This window comes from Callospermophilus lateralis, unplaced genomic scaffold, assembly GCF_048772815.1.
Source record: "Callospermophilus lateralis isolate mCalLat2 unplaced genomic scaffold, mCalLat2.hap1 Scaffold_63, whole genome shotgun sequence".
Classification (NCBI taxonomy): Eukaryota; Metazoa; Chordata; class Mammalia; order Rodentia; family Sciuridae; genus Callospermophilus; species Callospermophilus lateralis.
In genome coordinates, this window is record NW_027514713.1 from 1,622,973 (window position 1) to 1,642,724 (window position 19,752).

General features: G+C 49.4%; 1 protein-coding gene across 2 annotated transcripts; it reads left to right on the forward strand.

Moving 5' to 3' along the window:
- Positions 1-9,713: 9,713 nt before the first annotated feature.
- LOC143389460 (neuronal acetylcholine receptor subunit alpha-2-like) lies at positions 9,714-18,120 on the forward strand. Of its 2 annotated transcripts, XM_076842510.2 has the most exons (6): positions 9,714-9,738; positions 10,715-10,866; positions 11,226-11,270; positions 13,538-13,647; positions 16,000-16,954; positions 17,995-18,120. In XM_076842510.2, the coding sequence occupies exons 2-6, from the start codon at positions 10,828-10,830 to the stop codon at positions 18,118-18,120; spliced, it is 1,275 nt and encodes a 424-aa protein (XP_076698625.1). In that variant the 5' UTR covers positions 9,714-9,738; positions 10,715-10,827. The 2 variants fall into 2 exon arrangements, with proteins under 2 accessions (XP_076698625.1, XP_076698626.1); XM_076842511.1 differs by lacking the exon at positions 9,714-9,738 and having other exon boundaries at positions 10,714-10,821.
- The last annotated feature ends 1,632 nt before the right edge of the window (positions 18,121-19,752 follow it).

Sequence of the window (19,752 nt, forward strand, 5' to 3'; positions counted from 1 at the left end):
TGGAAGATGACTTTAGACCTCACAGGTCCTCCCTAGCTACCTACATTTGCTCCAGGGATTTTTCTGCATCTAACTTTGAGCTTCTCAGCAGCTGTAGGATTCCCTACATACCTATATGGCAAGATCAACTCAGGACCTGCTGTTATGTGAAAAATAGATGGAGAGAACAGAGTATGGTTAAGGGTCATATCATGTTCGATTTGGGTTAGAAGTCATTCTGCTGGATGAATACGGGTATTGGGTAACTGGGATATTTATCAGAATGTAAGGTGAAATGTAAGTATGAAAATATAAAACTAGGTAAAATCTGAAGCACACAAGGGTGTTGGGCCCTTGATTTGGATACATAGTTTTGAATTATGTTCTGCAGTTTTGAATTATGTTCTGCAGAGATGAATCCTCTAAATCCATATACAATGGCATAAGATCTTGTACCTGGGACTACTGAATGTAAAAGACAATTTCCAGGGAAATAGAGATAGTAGGCAGGATTCCAGTGTAGGGTAAGGAAGAAGAGTGGGTTTAGGATTTGAACAAAAGGACCTTTTTGCAATCGAATTTCTATTAGAGTGTAAATGGGCATATCAGCACACATGAAGAGTCAGTCACATCAAAGCATTACCTTGGGGGTGAGAATTTTAATGAGTTTTTCAGGGAACACAACATTCTGACCATAGCAAGTATGCAGTGTTCCTTTCTTCCTGAAAGTCCATTGCAGCTGCTTGCTTCTTTGGCTATTTCCGCCAGTCATTTGTAAGATTCTTGGAGTCAGAATTTCTTGATAGCAGTACTTGACACATGATGAAAATATAATAATAAACCAACAGTGAATGACTAAGTCACTTATGGCATGATAAAATTGTTATTTCAAAACTGAAAGCAAAGCAAAATACATTGGTGGCAATTATACAAACATATGCTTTCTGCTCAAAATATTCAAGCATGTTTTGAATAAATAAGCAAATGAGGAATTTGAAATATATATATATATATATATATATATATATATATATATATATATATATCTTATTCAAAATGGAAATCTGTAACCATTATGTATCACACATTCAAATAAATATACTAAAAATACATTCAATTCTACCAGCAAATTATTACACCAGATAGTAAAAATCAAATTGGTAAATTGACCATATTCTAGTAATTTCTAACTTCTTTGCTTTTGTTTTTTAGTTACTTTCTCTGTCTTTACTTTGAAATAAACATGTACATTGAACTTGGCTTATAGGACTATAATCCAGGAACTACTAAATTGAAACACACTGTGAAATACAGATACATTTTCTTCTAGCTTGGCAGATGCTCTTTAAAATTTGAACTGCGGGAACAGAAGTTCAATCCATTTGTTCTCTTGACAGACAGAGGCCAAATGACACAATGGAAAGATATTCAACCAAGTGTCAAGAGGAACTCATGTTCTAGAGTTCTTTTTGCCACTGAAAATATCTTTGTTGTAAGTGTATCATTCTGTATTTGGCATAGCATGGTGGTAGAAAAATCTCTGAACACAGAGGCATCCATGGAACCCTGGCTTTGTCACTCCTACTTAGATAACCACTGAACCATTTGTTTCCATTTTGTCTCTTTCACTTGTTGAACATATATAAAATTCTTGGCATAAACTGACATCTTGTAAGGAGGCACAAAAATAAATAAATGGCTCTGATCTAGAGGAACTCAAGAGTTTAGTGTAAAAGACAGCTATCCAAAGCTTTGAAAACATTGTCATTTGCAGACTCTCTCAAACTTCTGTGAATAAGAACCACCTGGGGATCTCCTGAAATTGCAGGCTGTGATTCAGTCAGTGTGGAGTAAGTAATCCCTGTGATTGTGCCCCACTGCTACTGAGATTTCTCACAAGTTTCCAGGTTATAAGTATGGGGATCAGTATTTGAGAAGCAATTGCAGCAAGACATAAACTGTACAGAAGAAAAGAACTCAATCTGAAAGTCTCCACTAAGGAAGTAGAATGAGTGAGAAATATGGTGAAGTAGAAATATAAGTAGAAATATGGTGAGGTGGTAACAATAATTAATTATGGATAGAGAGACTATGAGTGTTTAATGGATATTTTGTATTTTATACCTTATGATTTTCTCAAAGATGATACTAGCAGTCATATACAAAAGTAAATGACTGTGTGTTCATATGTGTGTGTGTATGTACGTGCTGTGTACAGTTCCACTCTCATAAGCACTTTGCTGGGTTTACGCTAACTCAGAAGAAGCCTATGAGGTGGAAACCATTGTTTCCATCCTCCTTTGACCTATAAGGAAACTGAGGCACAGAAAGTTGGACCTGCCCAAGATCCCATGGTTATTTAGGAGCAGAACCAGAAACCCAACCTCAGCAATCCCCATCCAGGGCCTCTGCTTTTAACAAAGTCAGGGAACTGAGATAGCAAGTAGCATGGGGAGCAGAACACAGAGCTTTTAGGGCAGGGAATAAACTTATTCAGGTTCCAAGAAGAGGGAATGGCCTTCCAGGAGGGACAGGCACAGTTATGCGGATGCCTGGGGCTAGGGTTCAAGGTCACAGGCAAGTATGATACTAGACAAAAAGAGACAGAGGTCAGTTTATGGATTTGGGAGATAATGACCTCACTTCTCCAGACAACAGAAGGCAAGGTCACTTGTAGGGAGGCTGAGATGGGGATAGGAAATCAGCCAGGCCAGGCAGCAGCATGAGAGAGCTGGTGGTACCCAGGTGGCTGGTTGTGGGGGAGTGGCCATCCAGGACAGGAGGGGAGGGGAGACATGCAGACTGGGTGGCTCCGTGGCTCTGTCCTCCCTCCTATTTTACTGAAAACTCTATTGCTCTATGACAGACAGACCAGAGACCTGAGCAGGCTCACCTGGGGTGAGCTCAGGAAGCACAGATGGTGGCTCTGGGGCGGAGGGTCCCTCAGCAGGAAGCGAGGCATCATAGACCTTGCAAAGCTGCCTCTGTCCCCACTGGACACAGGCTGAACAGTCACAGGCTCCTCCCCCGCCCCTCTAGAGAGGGTATGAGTGTGTGTGTGTGTGTGTGTGTGTGTGTGTGTGTGTGTGCGTGCGTGCGAGAGAGAGAGAGAGAGAGAGAGAGAGAGAGTCAGTCAGTCTGCACAGGGTGAATTGCTACTCTGCCAGGGTCCAGTTTGAGTTGTCACCTGCTGTGCCCTGGGGCTGGCTCTCCAGGATGCCCTCTGCAATGGCACCTGGAAGAAGCTCTCTGGCTCCCAGAGCTGGCAGCCCAGGAAGACTGATCACTCTGCTGAAGTTTCCAGCCATCCCCAGGAAGCCACGCCAACCCTCCAGCAAATCTCCCCCAGTCCGACAAGATGTCACCTAACTCCCAAGCTTCTGCATCTGACCATGGAATGAAGTGACTGAACTCCACTCTGCCCCTGCTGCCCTGCTTCTGGGGGACTATGTCAGTTATTCTGAATCTCCAGACTAGACCAGATCTCTGCATACCTCAAATGGCCTGTCTTCCTCTGTGACCACAGGTAAGCAAAGGGTGTTGTACATAGGGGGAGACTGGGGTGTGGGTTCACAAGAATACTAGCAGCTCCTGGATGTTTGGGAGGGGGTCATGTCTGAGTGGCAGAAGGTGCCTGTTCCTGGGAAAGTTTTTAGCCTCCTGGTTGTCCTGTCAGGGCTGTTCAAAGCCCTGTGTGAGCAATAATGCCTCTGAGGTGCTGCAGCTATTTGAGTATCTGCTTCTATGTCTTTATTTCTACCATTCACTCATTTGCTCATGTATTTATTCATGCAGTAAATATTCTATAAATCTTACATGAAGCTTTATAGTTGGGAGGTAGCAACTCCTTCACACTGGGATTTCTGGAGGCTGGAGGTGGGGAGGATTCCTGAATGGAAGGCTGGAAGTGCAGATGACCTTTAAGAGTGTACCTGGCCTTGAGAGGTTAAACCTCTGTGATGCAGAGCAGATATCAAAGCAATAGGTATGCTATCCCTGAAGCACTCTGTTTGGAAAGAGAAACAGTGACATTTCTTCCAGTCACAGAGTTTCCTCTGGGGTATGGTATTGCCAGTTAGGCAAGAGTTGGGACTCTCTTGCATGGGATGAGGTGTGGGGCTTCTGGATGGCAGAGAGAGGCTGGGGGACCCAAGCAGATTTTTGGGAGGAAGGGGTGCTTGTGAAAAGCGCAGAACATGGCTCAGTGGGTGAAAAGCTGAAAACCAGCTGTAGGATGAAGATGGACGGGGAATAGGATTCAAGTTACACTGACTTAATGGAACCAGGATTCAGGGGGGTGAGAGAGGCTGCATGGAGTGTGGGGGTGTGAGGGAGAAATAGGGATACCATGAACATCAGCCCAAAGGGGATGTTGGTGTCTGAGCACTTGGCACACACCATCTTTTATGCAAAGGCTTCTCTGTGCATCCCTTTTACCCAGACCTTACAGATAGGAATGTAACCCCCACTGTGATTGCCCCCCAACAACAACCAAAAAAAAAAAAACTGCCATTCCAGTCATGGAGGGGGTCAGAGTCCAGAGCTCTTTCTCTTTAAATACCTTTGTGGACATTGACTCTAATTACTGTCAATTACCTGGAACAATTTCCACTTTGGTTTCTGGTTACAAATTAATGAAATTATCATTGTGGGCTAATTATAAAGGATGCAAATTTGAGGCATGTTGCAGGAATATATCCTCTAGAGTCAGTGATATCTCATTTGCACTTCTTGCAGAGAGTCCAAGTATCTCTCCTTGCATCTCTAAATGATGCAATTTCAGTATGCCTGGATTCCTAGTCTCATTAATAAGGGAAAAATATTTCTTTTATTTAATGTATTTAGTTAAAAGGTTAAACAGATTATAACTGTGGAATTTTCAGCCATGATATTGGATGGAAGGAGTTAGTAATCTGTACATGGAGCACCCTGGATCCAGGTGAGCCCAGCTTTGGGATGGGCACCTATCCTTTCTCACCATCTCCAATGGACCTCAGTTTTGATAGTGGCTTAGCAATAGCAGTCAGGATGCCAGGAGTTATAGAAAGCAGGCAAGTTCTGGCTGAGATGCTCACACATATTGCACTTCTTGAGGAGCATTTTGCCACACTATAATTCAGAAACTAAAAGTGATAAAGCTGGGATTCAAACTGAGTTTGAATCCCAGCTTTATCACTTTTAAACTATGTGCATTTGGACAAATCAGCCAACTTCTCTGAGTGTGGCTTTTTATTTTACTTGTAATAGGTAGTAATGTCTCTCCTCCACACACTCTTGGGGGTGGGGTGAGCCCAAAGCTGCAGAAATGCCTTGTGAACTTGCAAGTGGCATAAACAAGCTGTTCTCAGGAATACCTTCAGGGTTCAGCACCAAAGGAACCCTGGCCTTCTCTTTCTCGGCACTTACTTAGCCCTGTTTTCTAACTTCAAAAGAAAAACTATCATGTCTGTGCAATGATAGCTGTAAGCAATTGCAATTTATAATTCCTCTTCGTTTTAACCAGCAAAACAAAAATCAAAACAACAACAAAAAAATTCCAGTAGGTGGTGAGAGTGTGGGTGAGGTGATATGTAAGCATTGACATCCCCAGGTGAATTTGGAGGGCCTGGGACACTTGAGGTCCTTCAAGGTAGAGAGGATGAAAGAGGAGAAAGGAAGAGAAAGTTGGTCTGTGGTTGTCAGGTGTTCTAAAGACAACAGAGAACAGAGGGGAAGTGCCACCTGCTTCCCCTGGGTGGTAAAGAAGTTTAGCCGCTGGTGGCTTAGCTCAGCTCTACTCAAGCTTCTCGGGTGCTTACCCAGAATCAGACTCAGGGAGGGACTTCCCAACATGGGGAATTGTTTAAAGCCTGGAAGGGAAGCCTGGGGGCACCTGGGCCTCCCTGGATGCCTCTGAAACCACTGGGGTTAAATGAATATGATCAAGCTCGGCAGCAGGTGGGGATGAGTAGATGAGAACCCAGAGTTGTCTTTCTTCCTGTGTCCACTGTGTCCCTCTGGGGTCAAGTAACTCAGTTCTCTGTCCTGTTACCCAGCACATCCTTGGTCCTGGTAAAGGATCAAGTCATGGAGAGATAAATCATAAAAAGCAAACAATCAGATTATGAGAGTAAATGTCTTCTGTAGTCTTGTCCTAAACTCCCTGGCCAGCCTTGGCTTCCCCCATCCACTCTCCCAGGGCCTCTTCCTCCCTGGAACTTTCCCAGGAGGCTCTGCCTACCTAGAACTCACAGGGCAAAAGGTGTCTGGGGAGCCAGGCCTGGGCTGGAGACTTGGGGAGAGACCCAGCCTTCACCCTGAAGAAGCCAGCTCACAGCAGGGATTTCCGCTCTTCTCCAGAAGCTTCTGCAGACCATGCCCCAGTTGTGGGGCCCCATGAGAGACCCAGAAGCCTCAGCTAAGGCAATCCCAGGTGAGCACAGCTGACTTTGATTTTTATTTACCACTTTAACCACTGGGCAGTTCAGTGGTAGTGTGTCCATCCAGGCTGCTCCGCCACCATTGCTGCCATCCATCTCCAGAACCTCATCATCTTTCCACACTGCAACTCCTAATCTCCCCTCTGTCCAGCCCTAGACGACACCCATTCTATTTTCTGTTTCAGTGCATTTGGTGACTCCAGGTCCCTCGTGTAAGTGGGATTGTACAGTATCTGTCCTTTTGCGTCTGGCTTATTTCATCCATGTTGTAGCAGGTACCAGAATTTTTCTTCTTAAAAGGCTGAGTGATATTCCACGGTATGCACAGTCCACGTTTTGTGTATCAATTCATCTGAGCTTGAGTGGCTTCCCTTTCCCAACAGTTGACCTGGGTTATTGCATTCTGTTTGGATAGAGTTTACATGATTTTTTGTGAGCCCCCTTTCCCCATGAGATTGAGGGAGAACATATACAAGCATAGCAGGCATTGCTGCCTTTAAAAGCAAGGGAACAAACAAATAAACAAACACATTATTGTATTAAGTAACTGATGCATCTTATGGTTGAAAATTTGGGAAGTGTGGAAAAGTGTCAAAGACAAGTAAAATGGCTTCTAATCCCTGAGATTGCAGGTGATCTATACGTACCTGGAGGAAATGGTTACAAGAGGAGAAAGCAGGACAGCAAGGAGAGCTGTCCCTAGGAAGAGCCCGGCTATGCTGCTTTCTTTGCAGAGGGTCTGCTTGGAGGAAGGGGGACAGTCCCCTGTCAGGGCTAGAGACCCCCGAACCAAGCGGCTCTGCTCACCAGGGTTAGGGAAGCTGCCAATCCCAGGTGGGTGGGTGCTGCACAAACCTTAGGTGGCACTCAGGGGACCATTAGTTGGTGAGTACATGAATCTGCGCTCTCATGGGAACCTGAGCAGCTGTGCCACTGCACCTGGTGTGTGGACAGAGCAAATCCTGAGGGGTCTGAGCCTGGGTCTGTTGTGGGAGGCAGGTTCCAAGAACCCCTGTCCCTCCCATGTGGGGACCCCTTCTCCAGAACAGCCACCTCTGGGAACCATTTGGGGGACTGGAAGGAACCAGTCACCTCTAAGAGAAGTAGAATGAAGCAAGAAACCCCAGGGTAGCAGTGGGGTAGTGTGGCACCAGATGAGTAAGAGTAGTTGGTGGTAAGGTGCAGTATTCTCTCAAGGAACAGGGGACAAATGTAAATCTCACTTTCTAGTGAGTCTCTGGGTTGAAACCTCCTGGGAAAACTGATGTGGAGAGGCCTTTTGCCCCAAAATACACCCTGGAAGGGCCTGTGGCAATAAATAAGTCCCAGAAATTGCAGGACACTGACACTCTCCTCAAACCCTTCCCACACCCTCTCTTCCCCAGTTGGCACGAATTGTCTCTGTGTGATGCCACTGGGCCTTGGTGCTTTGACAAGCCCAGTAGCAGTGTGCCCAGCCCAGCCACTGCAGGGCCAGGAGCTTCCAGGAGCACAACCATCCTACTTGTTCCCTGCCCCTGTCCTGGAGGTAGGCAGGGCAGGAGAAGGATAAGCCAAAATCCCAGCAGACCCTAATGACTTGGCTAGGACCCAGAGCCACATTTGCAAGCTCCAGGCCAGTTCTCTTTTCCTGGCAAGAGGGCAGAAGTGAGCAGTGTGACAGGTTTGGGGAGAAGCAGAAGATCATGGGTGATGTGTGGACTCACTGCTGAGATGTTGGGACAAGGAGGGCTGAGAAGGAGAATGTGGCTTTATGTCTCCGTTAATGGTTATTCTAATTCTGTCATGCACGAGGTGGCTTACATTTTTAAAGCACTCTCTTAGCCTTGTTCTTGTTTGTTTGTTTGTTTTTAGAAATTGTGTTTAAAATACACTTAACATAAAACTTACCATTACACCCATCACCACTACCTAGTTCTAGAACATTCTTACCATCCCCAAAGGAGACCCTGCTCCCACAGCTTGTGCAGAAAGCCAATGTTATGTCTGCACCCCATATGCAGAGTGTACCCAAGCAGAGGGCATCTTCTCTCCCAATAAAAACAGCTCTTTAAAAAAACTAATTTGAATGGGCCATTTTTTTTTTTTTTGGTGTACATGGACACAACATAATGCCTTTATTTTTATGTGGTGCTGAGGATCGAACCCGGGTCCTGCCCATGCTAGGGGAGCACTCTACCGCTAAGCCACAATCCCAGCCCATGAATGGGCCCACTTTTAAAGGTAATACTTAACATGTTACCTTAATGACAAGTTTAAAATCACATAGGACATACAATAATATATACACCTAAAATACTGCATTCCCCAACTCTTGCTGCCATGACAAGTCGAGAAGTTCACCGTTCTTGACGCTGCCTCCATCTCATTGCTGTGTTCTGCACACACCACCATCCTCATGGCCTGAGAGTGGCTGCTTCTTATTAATCCAGAAGGTGTGTATGTTTTAACGATAGCATTTTCAAGGTATACTTCACATAGCATAGAAGTGCCCCTTTAGAAATGCTCCCATAATTGTGAAGTCATCACCACTGTATATTTTCAGAACTTTTTTGTTACCCCAAAAGGAACCCCCCAGTGATGTTTAAGCAATCCCTCGCCACCCTCCCTCCCCAGATCCACTTCCTGGTTGTCCTTCTGTCTCTGTGGAGTTTCCTGTCCTCATCCTACAGGGGCTTCTGTGACTGGCCTCTTGGGGTCTGGGCTGTTTCCCAGCTTCCTCCGCGTGGTGGCCCCATGTTAGCACCTCATTCCTTGTTGTAGCTGAATCACATTGCATCACATCCATCCAATGGCTTTTTTTTATCTGTTTATAAGTTGGTGGACGTTCGACCATTTCCACCTTTAGGCTACTGTGACTGGTACCTGTGCTCTTCTGCTGACTAGCTTGTGAAATTATCCCCATTTTACAGATGAGGTGCTGAAGCCAGAGTGATGGGAACATGGGTTCCCCCTGGTAGGTCAGCCTTGTCTAGGGAGAGCAGCCGGCTGACACTGGAAAGTGGGAGACGTGGATTCCTCAGTCAAGCTGGGGATAGTCCAGGAGCCCGGTGCTCCTGGAAGGCCTTGCACCCCTCTGTGGAGTGTTGAGGAGGCATGACTCAAGAGTCCTTCTCTGGCTTTGATCAGGTTCAGCAGAAGGAGCCTTGTAGAATCCAGTGGCCCCCTGCCATGCCAGCTTGGTGACATCCTGCCAGATTAGATCACAGCAAGCTGTACCTGCCCTCTTTTGGATGTGCAGGGGAAGCCAGACCCTCCTCTGAGACCATGGACCCCTCCCATTCTGCACTGCCACCCTGGATGAAGTTTGGCCTGTGGTGGCCCCTTCTGCTCCCAGCAGGTGAGTGGCTGCCTTATCTCTGGGACTTCACCGCTGTGTGCTCATGTGCCAGGTGGGGGGATATCCTGCAGGTGGGCTCATTGCAGTCCTCAAGGCAGCAAGGATGTTAGAGGTCATAGGCTGGTTCCTGGTTCCACAGGGAGAAGGTGGAGGGGCTGTCACAGCACTGATATTAACAGCTGTGTTACCTTGAATGTCCCCAGCTTCAGTGTTGCTCATCTGCAAAACACAAATAGTGCAGCGGACCTCCCAGAGCTATTGTGGGGACAGAAGGAAAGCCTGTGCCTAGCACCTGGGTCACAGCAGGCACCCAGGACACACATGTGGTGGTTATTGTCCTTGCCAGGCTTTCTGTCCCAGCTGGAGCTGCTGCAGTTCTGGGTTTGGAGCAGTAGCTGTCCACTCACTCAGTGGCAGAGCCTTGGTGTGCCAAAGCCATTGGCAGAGTACTGAAAACCCCCTGAGAGACCCATTGACAGTGGTTGGCCTAGTTGATGAGAGGTGGCAAGTGCCAGGGGTTTAGGAACAACTCAGGGAGGTGCCCTCAGTGGCGAGGGCTACGGCTGGCACCACTGGTTCCTCTGATGACTGGGTGGGAACTAATGCTGCTCACTACCAGTCTTGCTGTCATGGGGCAAGTCCCCTCCCTGCATCTTAACTGGGACCTGGGCTGGATCTCCCCCCTGCCTGCCGCAGTACTCTGGCTTTGTTATCTAATATCACACAGGTACTGATGTCCAGTACTGATGACCAGCACGAGCAAGTGCACTGTGGCTACAGGGCTCTGCACAGCTCTGGTGAACATTATCATAGTGAGTCCTCCACAGGGTTTGAAGTGGAATCTGGATTCACATCCTACTTGACAGATGAGCAAGCTGAAGCTCACACAGATGGCGGCCTCTTCTTTGATGGGAAGCCGGATTCCCGCTGCCTCCTTGGCTTCTGGAGACCCCTCCTCTTCTCTCTCATCCCACAGTGTTGACTCAGCGAGGCCTTCACACCCAGGCTGAGGACTGCCTCTTCAAATACCTCTTCAGGGGCTATAACCGCTGGGCACAGCTGGTGCCCAACACCTCAGATGTGGTGATCATGGGCTTTGGACTGTCCATTGCCCAGCCCATTGATGTGGTGGGCCTGTCTCCCAATCCTGGGCCCCTCAGAATCAGCCTCCAGAACCCAGGCTCTTCCCCAGGGTCCCCCCTGCAGTCCCAGCCCCCCAGCCCATCTCCATTACAGCGGGGACCTCAGCCTTTTCCTCCTGGGCTGCCACAGCCCCTTCCCCTCTCTCACTCAGATCCCCTCTGGGGCAGCAGAGGGCAGCAGGGGGGTTTCTTGTGTGACCCTGAAGAATCTGAGTCCAGGGGAATGTTGGGAGGGACGCTGGGCTTGGGTGCCACACAGAGGCTCTTCCTGTGGGTGGGGATCCCTGCAGCCCCCTCACTCATCCTGTGCTCTGGTTCTGTTGCCCTCTCCCTCTTACCAGCCAGGATGAGAAGAACCAAATGATGACCACCAATGTCTGGCTGAGGCAGGTGAGGATTCTCCCAGCAGGGGGGGACAGTCATCGCCGGACCCTGCCCCACCTTCCCTGACAGGAGCAAGGTGCTGCATTCAAGGTTGGTGAACACCTGCCACTTTGGTCATCTGGTTGCAAGTGGCCTCTCCAGCGGACTTTGCTTGCATGGCCAGGCTCTGAGTCCACTCCCTGGACATGTCACCAGAGAGCCAGAGATGCCTTTCTTAGAAATGGACATTTCATAGTCCTTGCTGCTTGGGGACAGGCTGCATTGTCACCAAAACCCCAGGGGGGTCTCATTCTGCCCATTTTATAGCTGAGGAAAATGAAAAGCAGGGTGTGGCTGGGACAGTAAAGGGGGCACCCAGGTGTGCCTTGCTCTGCTCCTTCTACCAAAGAACACTGAGTTCCCTGTTTGTGTTGCCTGACAAACCTGAAGCTCGCCAAGTAGAGCCACTTGGATGCTTCGTATCTCAGTTTCATGGTCAGGAGTTTGAGTGTTTCCTCTGCTTTGCATGGTGACTACTTGGGAGCATCTGGCTGGTGGCTGTCCTGTTCTGAAGGGTTAAGGACAAACTTTACTCACAGCAGGGGTGTTTGGAAAGTTCTGAAAGGGTGGGCCTGGCTGGCCTCCTGGCCCTGCCCAGGACCTCTCGGGGTCTTTCCCTGTGGTGTCTCCAGGAGGGAAGTCAGATTCCCACCTGTGGCTCAGGGCTCCCAGAAGGAAGGTCCCTAGAGAGAGGCAGAACCTGCTGGTCTCTGATGGCCTGAATGGACTCAGCATCCATCTTGCCATATTCTGTAGGTCAGGGCAGTACAGGAGTCCAGCTAGATTCAGGGAGGGGCCATAGACCCCACCTCTCAGTGGAAGGACAGCCAAAGAGCATGTGGCCCTCCTGGATGGGCCACTCCTAGGGCAGACTCATTAGAGCACAGGTCTCATGAGAACCCCAGTGTGTTCCCTCCCTTCTTACCCCTCCAGATCTGCTCTGATGCTCTGAAGGCCTCTGACATGGAGGTGGCAGTAGAATGTGAGAAAGAGGAGCTGGTGCCCTGCCCTACCAGCACCTGACTGTCCCTGGGCAGAGGTAAACATGCAGAGAGCCACACCCACCAGAATGTTGATTGGCATCTCTATTTGAGTCCTTTGAATGGGTGCCTGGTACTCCAGTGCCCTTTCTGTAATCCCTGTCCCCCAGGGGGCCCCGGATGGTGTTGGGGTGTGGTGTTTCAGCTACTTAGTTTAAATTAGACCTTGGTCCAGAGGCTCTGAGTGGATACTGTACATCCCAGAGCTTTTGGAGCATGAGGAGGCTCATATTTACAGATGTGCCAACTGGGGACCAGAGCAAGGAAGGTACTGTATGTGTAGTTGGGGTAGGCCTAGAACCTAGGTCACTGCAGCTGTCCACATGGTCTGGTCACCTGGGCCAGGGGCTGGGCAGGAGGTGAGGACATACACTGCTGTGGGACCTGGGCCATCAATCCATCACCACCTCTGACTAGCCTGAGATGCTGAGCATGTTATTCAGCTTCTCTGAGCCTCATTTTCCTCATCTGTAAAATGAATGTGATTCAAGCTACTACCACATGCCCGAGGACAGTAATATGCCCCAACTTGATGTGGGTTCCCCAAAATGTTGATTGGAACTGAAAACATGATGAATGGAATGGAGAGAGAATAAAAACTGATCGGGGGAGAGAAACATAGGTTCACTTGGACATGATTTGGGGGGAGCAGGAGTGAAGTCCAGAGCAACTCTTGCTCCCTCCTGGGCCAGCCCCTGGGTAGGGAGGTCTCTGGAACATATTCTGGAGGTCACAAATAGCTCTGAGCCTCAGCCGCATGCCTCTGGCAGGTGGCTTTTCCCCTCTGTGGTCCTCACTTCCACCTGCTCAGCATGCCCTGGCCGGCTGTCTCTGGAGCCTCTTCCTGGATGGAGAATCTAACCACCTCTGTAAACTGTGATGTGCTGAAACGCGACTTCAGCTCAGATCCTGCAGTGCCTCACTGGAGTCAGCCAGGGAGGCAAGAGAGAACAAGGGGCATGGCTGGGAACACCACCTGCCTGGGAGTTAGCTACTGAAGTGGGGGCAAAACGAGGAGGTTGTTTATTTGGGAGGGTGTGCCTGGTTCCTTGGTCAGAGCCCTTTTCTGGCATTGCAGCCTCTCTGTTCTGTGGGGCTGGGTGGAGCTCTGGGGGCTCCTGAATCCCTAGCTCAGCCTAGGTTGACAGAGGCCCCTCCCTGGCATGGCAGTGATGGGACCCCTCCCCTGTGCAGGAGTGGAGGGACTACAAGCTGTGTTTGAACCTCGCTGATTTTGGCAATATCACCTCCCTCCGGGTCCCTTCAGAGATGATCTGGATCCCTGACATTGTCCTTTCCAACAAGTAGGAAGCCATGGAGCCCTGGGAAGATCACCAGGAAGGATGGTAAAGGGGACTTGGAGGGCTTCATCCTTTCCCTCTCAATGCTTAGCAGAGAACCTCCTCCTCTGTATTTTTTTATTCCTTTCATTCTGTTCTCTCCCTCCTACACACCATTTACTGGGCACTGAAGATGTATTCATTTGTAGCACGGTGATATGGGACAGATTTGCCAACTCTGAGTATCCTTTGGAAAATGTGGTTCAGGCTCTCTAAAAATATCTAAGAGTTGAAATTTTAGAGGATGGCAATATTGTCTGACCAGGTAAGTGGCATCCTATAGTAGCACCTTTGAAGAACAAATTCATTGGGTATGTTTTTTCTTTAATCATGTTTTCTTATACTTGCCTTGGATTCAAGACCCAAAGGATCAATCTCACCCTAACAACTAGAAGCTAACAGAAGCTGGAGGGTGGGGGGGGGAGTATATAGAGAATCCCAGTGGGCAAAAAATCAATGAATTAAGATACTTTTTGATAGGAGAAATAGAAATCTATATTTTTATTAGTATGTTTGGTATCAGGCAATTCTTCATTGAGAAGTTAAGAAGTTCAAATTTAAAAGAAGATGTTATAATTGTCTAAAACCATTTTCTAAAGCAGTTTGCTGCTTCCTTAAGATATGAATACCTATGACAAGGTTCTGTGGTCATGGTTTTGGATCACACTGTATGTCTGTCATCCCCTGCCAAGGGCTTTGGAAGCCAGCAGAGCACAATAGCGTTTTAAATGCTGTTTTAAGTCCTGCAGCAAAGAAACCAGCTTACTGAGCACTTCGCAATCCCTTGGACCCTACTTTGGAAATGATATTTTTGACCAATAAAACATAGAGAGAGAGTCCATTTCTAGACCTCCAGAGAGGTCAGTAGTTCCTTACACCAGTTCCTTACACTGTCTGGTCCTGGGCAGGCCCAGCGCCCTCTCACCTAAGCCGTCTTGGTAAACACACACTTGCCACTGGGTGACCTGGCAGGTCTGACACTGCAGGTACCTGTGTTTGCTGACTCACACCCCCACCCCATTGCTCTGTACCCAGGAGCTGGCACCCAGGAACATTCTAGTTTCTACTTCCTGAGTATTTGGCAGAGATATGAGCAAAGTCCTAGGGTCAGATACAACTTCACATTTCAGGATTGTCAATAAAGCCATGACCACTAAGACTCGATTTTCACAAGAAAAGCCCAGTCAAACTTCTGTAGACATATAAAGAAACATCTGCTCCACCCAGGCACTGCACTCTGGCCAATCAATAGAACTGTTCCTTCCACCAAATGGGTGCATGTTGCCATCTAGTGGCAATTATGTGAAATGACCAAAATGCCTTTAATTTCTTTTTCTTTTTTTCTTTTTGACTTTTTGCCTGATGTATTTGTTATTCTCTTTCAAAATTCCTGTTTCCAGCCAGTCTGTCTCTCTACCCTGGAACTACTCCATGGGAAACTCCCTTGTATTCTGATTCCCTGGACTTTAGGACAGACCGTAGGAAGCTAAGGGGGAGTTGAAGAAGTCCCATCTGACTGGTCACCATTGTTCCAGTGTCCCCATAGTCCTTGTGGGTCTTTGGATTCTCATTCCCACGAAGTCCCCAACCTCATCTACCACAGTCACTATGATGCTCACTTGGTGGCTCCAGTGAGCACTGTTAAGGTTTTCCTTGGCCACAGCTATTTCTTGTTCCTGTAGGGCCCTCTGCTGTGGTGCCCCCTCCCCTCCCTTGGCTGAGTCCTCCCTGAGCACTCCAGCCAGCCTCCTGTTGGTGCCAAGCTGCCTCCTAGGGGGGCCCTAGTGGTTGAGGTTAGATGCATGGACTCCAGGAAGTTTCCTCACTAGCCAAAATCTTAGGTCTCTTGAGCAAAGAACAAAAGATCCAAGTGAAAAAGTCATGATCTTCTACCTAAGAGGCTGCTTTCTCACTGTGTGCTAGGAAAGTACAGTTCAAAATTATCACTCTAAAATATTAAAGGAATAAAACAGGCAATGGAACTGCATACACCCTATGACCTCAAATATGCAAAACCATCAGAATCATTGTCTGCGTGACAATAGAATAGACATGTATAATATTACAATGTTAATAGTGGGTATTTTAAAAATTCTTGGTAGTTTCCAGTGTTCTTCAAAACTCCAACTTTTGCAATTAAAACAATGTTAGATGAAAAGAAAACTCAAGTATATCCATCTTCTGGGGGAATTTTATACTCTTGCAAAAGATGGGACACTTGGCCAGCTAAGAACTGCCTTGTTCAGGTTGTTCTCTGCAGCAGTCTGGGTGGGTCAGGTGGGTGTGCAGAGCCCCCAGCTGGTCTTCTCTCCGCAGTGCAGATGGGGAGTTTGTGGTGACCCACCTGACCACAGCGCACCTCTTCTCCATGGGTACTGTGCACTGGGTTCCCCCTGACATTTACAAGAGCTCCTGCAGCATCGATGTCACCTTCTTCCCCTTCGACCAGCAGAATTGTAAGATGAAGTCTGGCTCCTGGACCTATGACAAGACCAAGATCGACCTGGAGCCGATGGAACAGACGGTGGATCTGAAGGACTACTGGGAGAGTGGCGAGTGGGCCATCATCAATGCCACGGGCACCTACAACAGCAAGAAGTATGACTGCTACCCCAAGATCTACCCTGACGTCACCTACGCCTTTGTCATCCGCCGGCTGCCGCTCTTCTACACCATCAACCTCATCATCCCCCGCCTGCTAATCTCCTGCCTCACCTTGCTGGTCTTCTACCTGCCCTCCGACTGCGGCGAGAAGATCACGCTGTGCATCTCCATGCTGCTCTTGCTGACCAGCGAGTACCAGCTCTTCACTATGATCTTCGTCACCCTCTCCATTGTCATCACCGTCTTCGTGCTCAACATGCACCATGGCTTCCCCAGCACCCACAGCATGCCCCTCTGGGTGCAGGTGGCCCTGCTGGGATGTGTGCCCTGGTGGCTGCTGATGAACCGGCCTCCTTTGGAGCCACATGACTCCCCAGGCCTGAAACTTGGCCCATCTTGTTACTGGTTGGAGACCAACATGGACACAGAGGAGAGAGAGGAGGCAGAGGAGGAAGAGGAGAAAGGCAGATGGGTGTGTGCAGGCTGCCCAGCCCCCTCCATGGGTATCATCTATGGCCGCAGATGCCTGAACCCACAGGCCTCAGGGCCCAGGGCCGAGGCTCCCTCTGGGGAGCCTGAGATCTTTCTGTCGCCTTGCATACAGAAAGCCCTGGAAGGTGTGCACTATATTGCTGACCACCTGTGGTCTGAGGATGCTGACTCTTCGGTGAGTGAGATCTGGGTGAGGGCCTCCCCTGGGTGACCCTACCAGCTTAGCAGGGAAAACTCCCACCTCAAGGTGGTAGCTAGACCAACCTTGTCCCCTCACTGTGGGCTGGCCTCACTCATTCATGGCTCCAAAGAGTCTGAAATCAATTGGGAGAGAACATTTAGCTGGCTCTTGGGACACTTGATGGCAGTAGGTCAAGAATATCCCTGCTCAGCCTAACTGGGAGACAGCAAGCAGAGAAGGGCATGCTTAGATATGGACTCTGCAGTGCCATGCTATGCCACTACCTACAGGAGTTGGCAGGGATGGGAGGTGGAGGGGGCATTAGGAGAGCCTGGTGGGCTAGCCCCCTGTGGCAGTGGCCTTCCTCTTTTATGCTAGATGGTCCCCTCTCCTCTTTGCTCATGAGGCCCTCTGTGAAGCTCATGAGTCAACCACAAACCCTGCAGATTCTTGGTTGTACGAGGCTGGACCTCTCCGCAGCCTCTGCCTTATCTAGCACTCAGCATCAGCATTTTCTTATCAACTTAGGGAAGGGTGAAAGGCTGGAAAGGATCACTGGATAGCCTTGATGAGTGAATGAGAAAATTAATCATTAATTTGGGAGCAGCTAGGCATCAATCCCTGGCCTGGGCTGGGAATCCAAGCTGCACAAAGCCCACCCACTAACCTGCCCTGAGTCACACCTACCCCACCCACTACCTTCTCTGCACTGAAATCATTGCAGCCACTGGGAGTCCATCTCCTTAGATGGTTCCAGCACCTCTATGTGACCCTCTAGTCCCTTTGCCCCGAACCTGCTGAGCCCCGGCAGTGTGGAGGGTGAGATAGGTGGGACACAGGAGAGGGTGGTATGGGGCTTGGGCCAGCTCTGTTTCTCCCTCCACCCCATCTCTGCACTTGTGTCAGTCTTAGCTTCCCCTTGGGTCTCAGGGGGCAGTTCCTGCTGCCCTGTGGTTGCCCCTACAGGGACTGAGCATGAGAGGATCACTTCTTGAGGCCTGGCCTCTGTCACTGTGAGCCCATTTCTCCTACAGGTGAGAGAAGACTGGAAGTATGTTGCCATGGTCATCGACAGGATCTTCCTCTGGCTCTTTATCATTGTATGCTTCCTGGGAACCCTGGGGCTCTTTCTGCCTTCGTTCCTGGCTGCAACGATCTGATGTCATGTCCCTTATGTTGGCTCCAGGGCAGTCCTGCCAGCCAGCAATGACCACCTTTAACTGCAGCTGCCTCTAGAGTGCCCTCTGGAGCCAGCACCATCTGCCTGCGGTGCTTCTGGGGAGAGAGCACCAGCTCTGAAAATCTTCCTGGAGCACTCACTGTGATGCTACTGTACTGGGAATCTGCTGGACAGAAAGCCTGGTTTAGCAAGCAGAGGAGTTAGAAAAGAAGGAGGACCCTGCCCTGCAGAGGGGTGGGACTAGCATAAGGAGAAACAATATGGCCTTGAGGGAGGGGCACATGGGGGAAGGGGAGGCTGCCTCAGGGGTGGAGGGTCTATGAGCAATGGTCTAGATTTAAGAATGACCCCAAAGGTTCCAGGGGAACCCCCAGGCCAGAGTTGGGGAGGCTGGTAGTGCAGGTTGGGCTCTTTAAACCAGACTGAGGAAGTAGTTCAGTGTGAGTTTTCAGGTCTTGGAGGTGTGTGGTGTAGCAGCCGAGGAACAAGGGACTTTACAAAAGGAGCAGGGAGCAAGTGTGGGGGGGCCAGTGGAGCGAGGCCTTCCCCTCCACCCAAAGCACCTTCAGCACGCCCTGGGCTTTCCTGAGGCATCATGCCTCCCTCTTCCTTGTAGAGAGGTAGCCAGAACTGAGAGCTGCTGCTGTGGGTGCCCTGTACCCATGAACCTGCAGTGAACAAACCCGGAAGGCCATCCCTGGCTGTTCTTCCACAGTGCCTTGGTCCCTGTAGTCTGTGGTCAGCACACCTCTCTGGAGTTGGGGATCTCTGCTTCAAGCTCCTTCAGTTCTGAACTCCTCCCAGCCAGGGACCCTTTAGTTTCTCTCTCCCTAGGACCTAGCACAACACAGGGTGAGGGGCACCGGCACTCTATGTTGTGTCTGGTGGAGGGGGAACACTGAACACTTTGGGCTCCACGCCTGCTGGGTGATGCCAGTGCCCTCAGGGTGTCCCTCCAGCCTGCCTTTCCTGTCCTCCCCAGAGCTTCACCATGTCTGACCTGCTCTGGGCCATTCTGTGCAGCTTGTTCTTGCTCTGAGGAATGCGGAGCCTGGTGGGTCAAGCCTCTCCTGAGCTCTGTCCAGCCCCTGAGGGCAGGACCTCAGTAGCCACCAGAGGTGTACACCAGGCTGTCCAGACAGTGTGGAGCCCCAGGCAGGAAGCAGAGTAGGGCAAACTGCTGACTCCCCTCTATCTTGGGGTCCTGTCCCTCTGAACCTCCTCCTCCTCAGCACACAACACTCCTTCACACATCTGGAAAGAACTACCTACCTGTGACCCTGGCCCAGGCCCTGCTCCTCAGTTCTCTCCTGAGACCCCCCCACTCCTTGGCCCTCTGGCCTCATTCCTCCTCACTCTGTAGCCCCCGCCCCCCCAACCCCCTGTCTCTCTGCCTAACTGAGGCTCCCAGAGGTGATCTCCTGCTGCAGGGACAGCCTGGAGATCTGTGTTGTTCATGTTTCCTGTCCATCCATCTTGCATGTGAGTAAAGTGGTTAAATAAAGCCAAGTCTGCTGTTCCTTCAGCTGTGTGACCCCCCAGAGCCCAAGTGGTCTGGGTGCAGCTGAAAGAGATGCCACATGGACAAAACTGCCTTGGGTCCCTCCTGGAA

Excerpts from the sequence above, each read along its gene's own strand:
- LOC143389460 (XM_076842510.2), top strand. The coding sequence starts at position 10,828 with ATGGGCTTTGGACTGTCCATTGCCCAGCCCATTGATGTG. Across the intron at positions 13,648-15,999 it reads GACATTGTCCTTTCCAACAA|TGCAGATGGGGAGTTTGTGG; the intron begins GTAGGAAGCCAT and ends TTCTCTCCGCAG. Across the intron at positions 16,955-17,994 it reads CTGAGGATGCTGACTCTTCG|GTGAGAGAAGACTGGAAGTA; the intron begins GTGAGTGAGATC and ends TTTCTCCTACAG.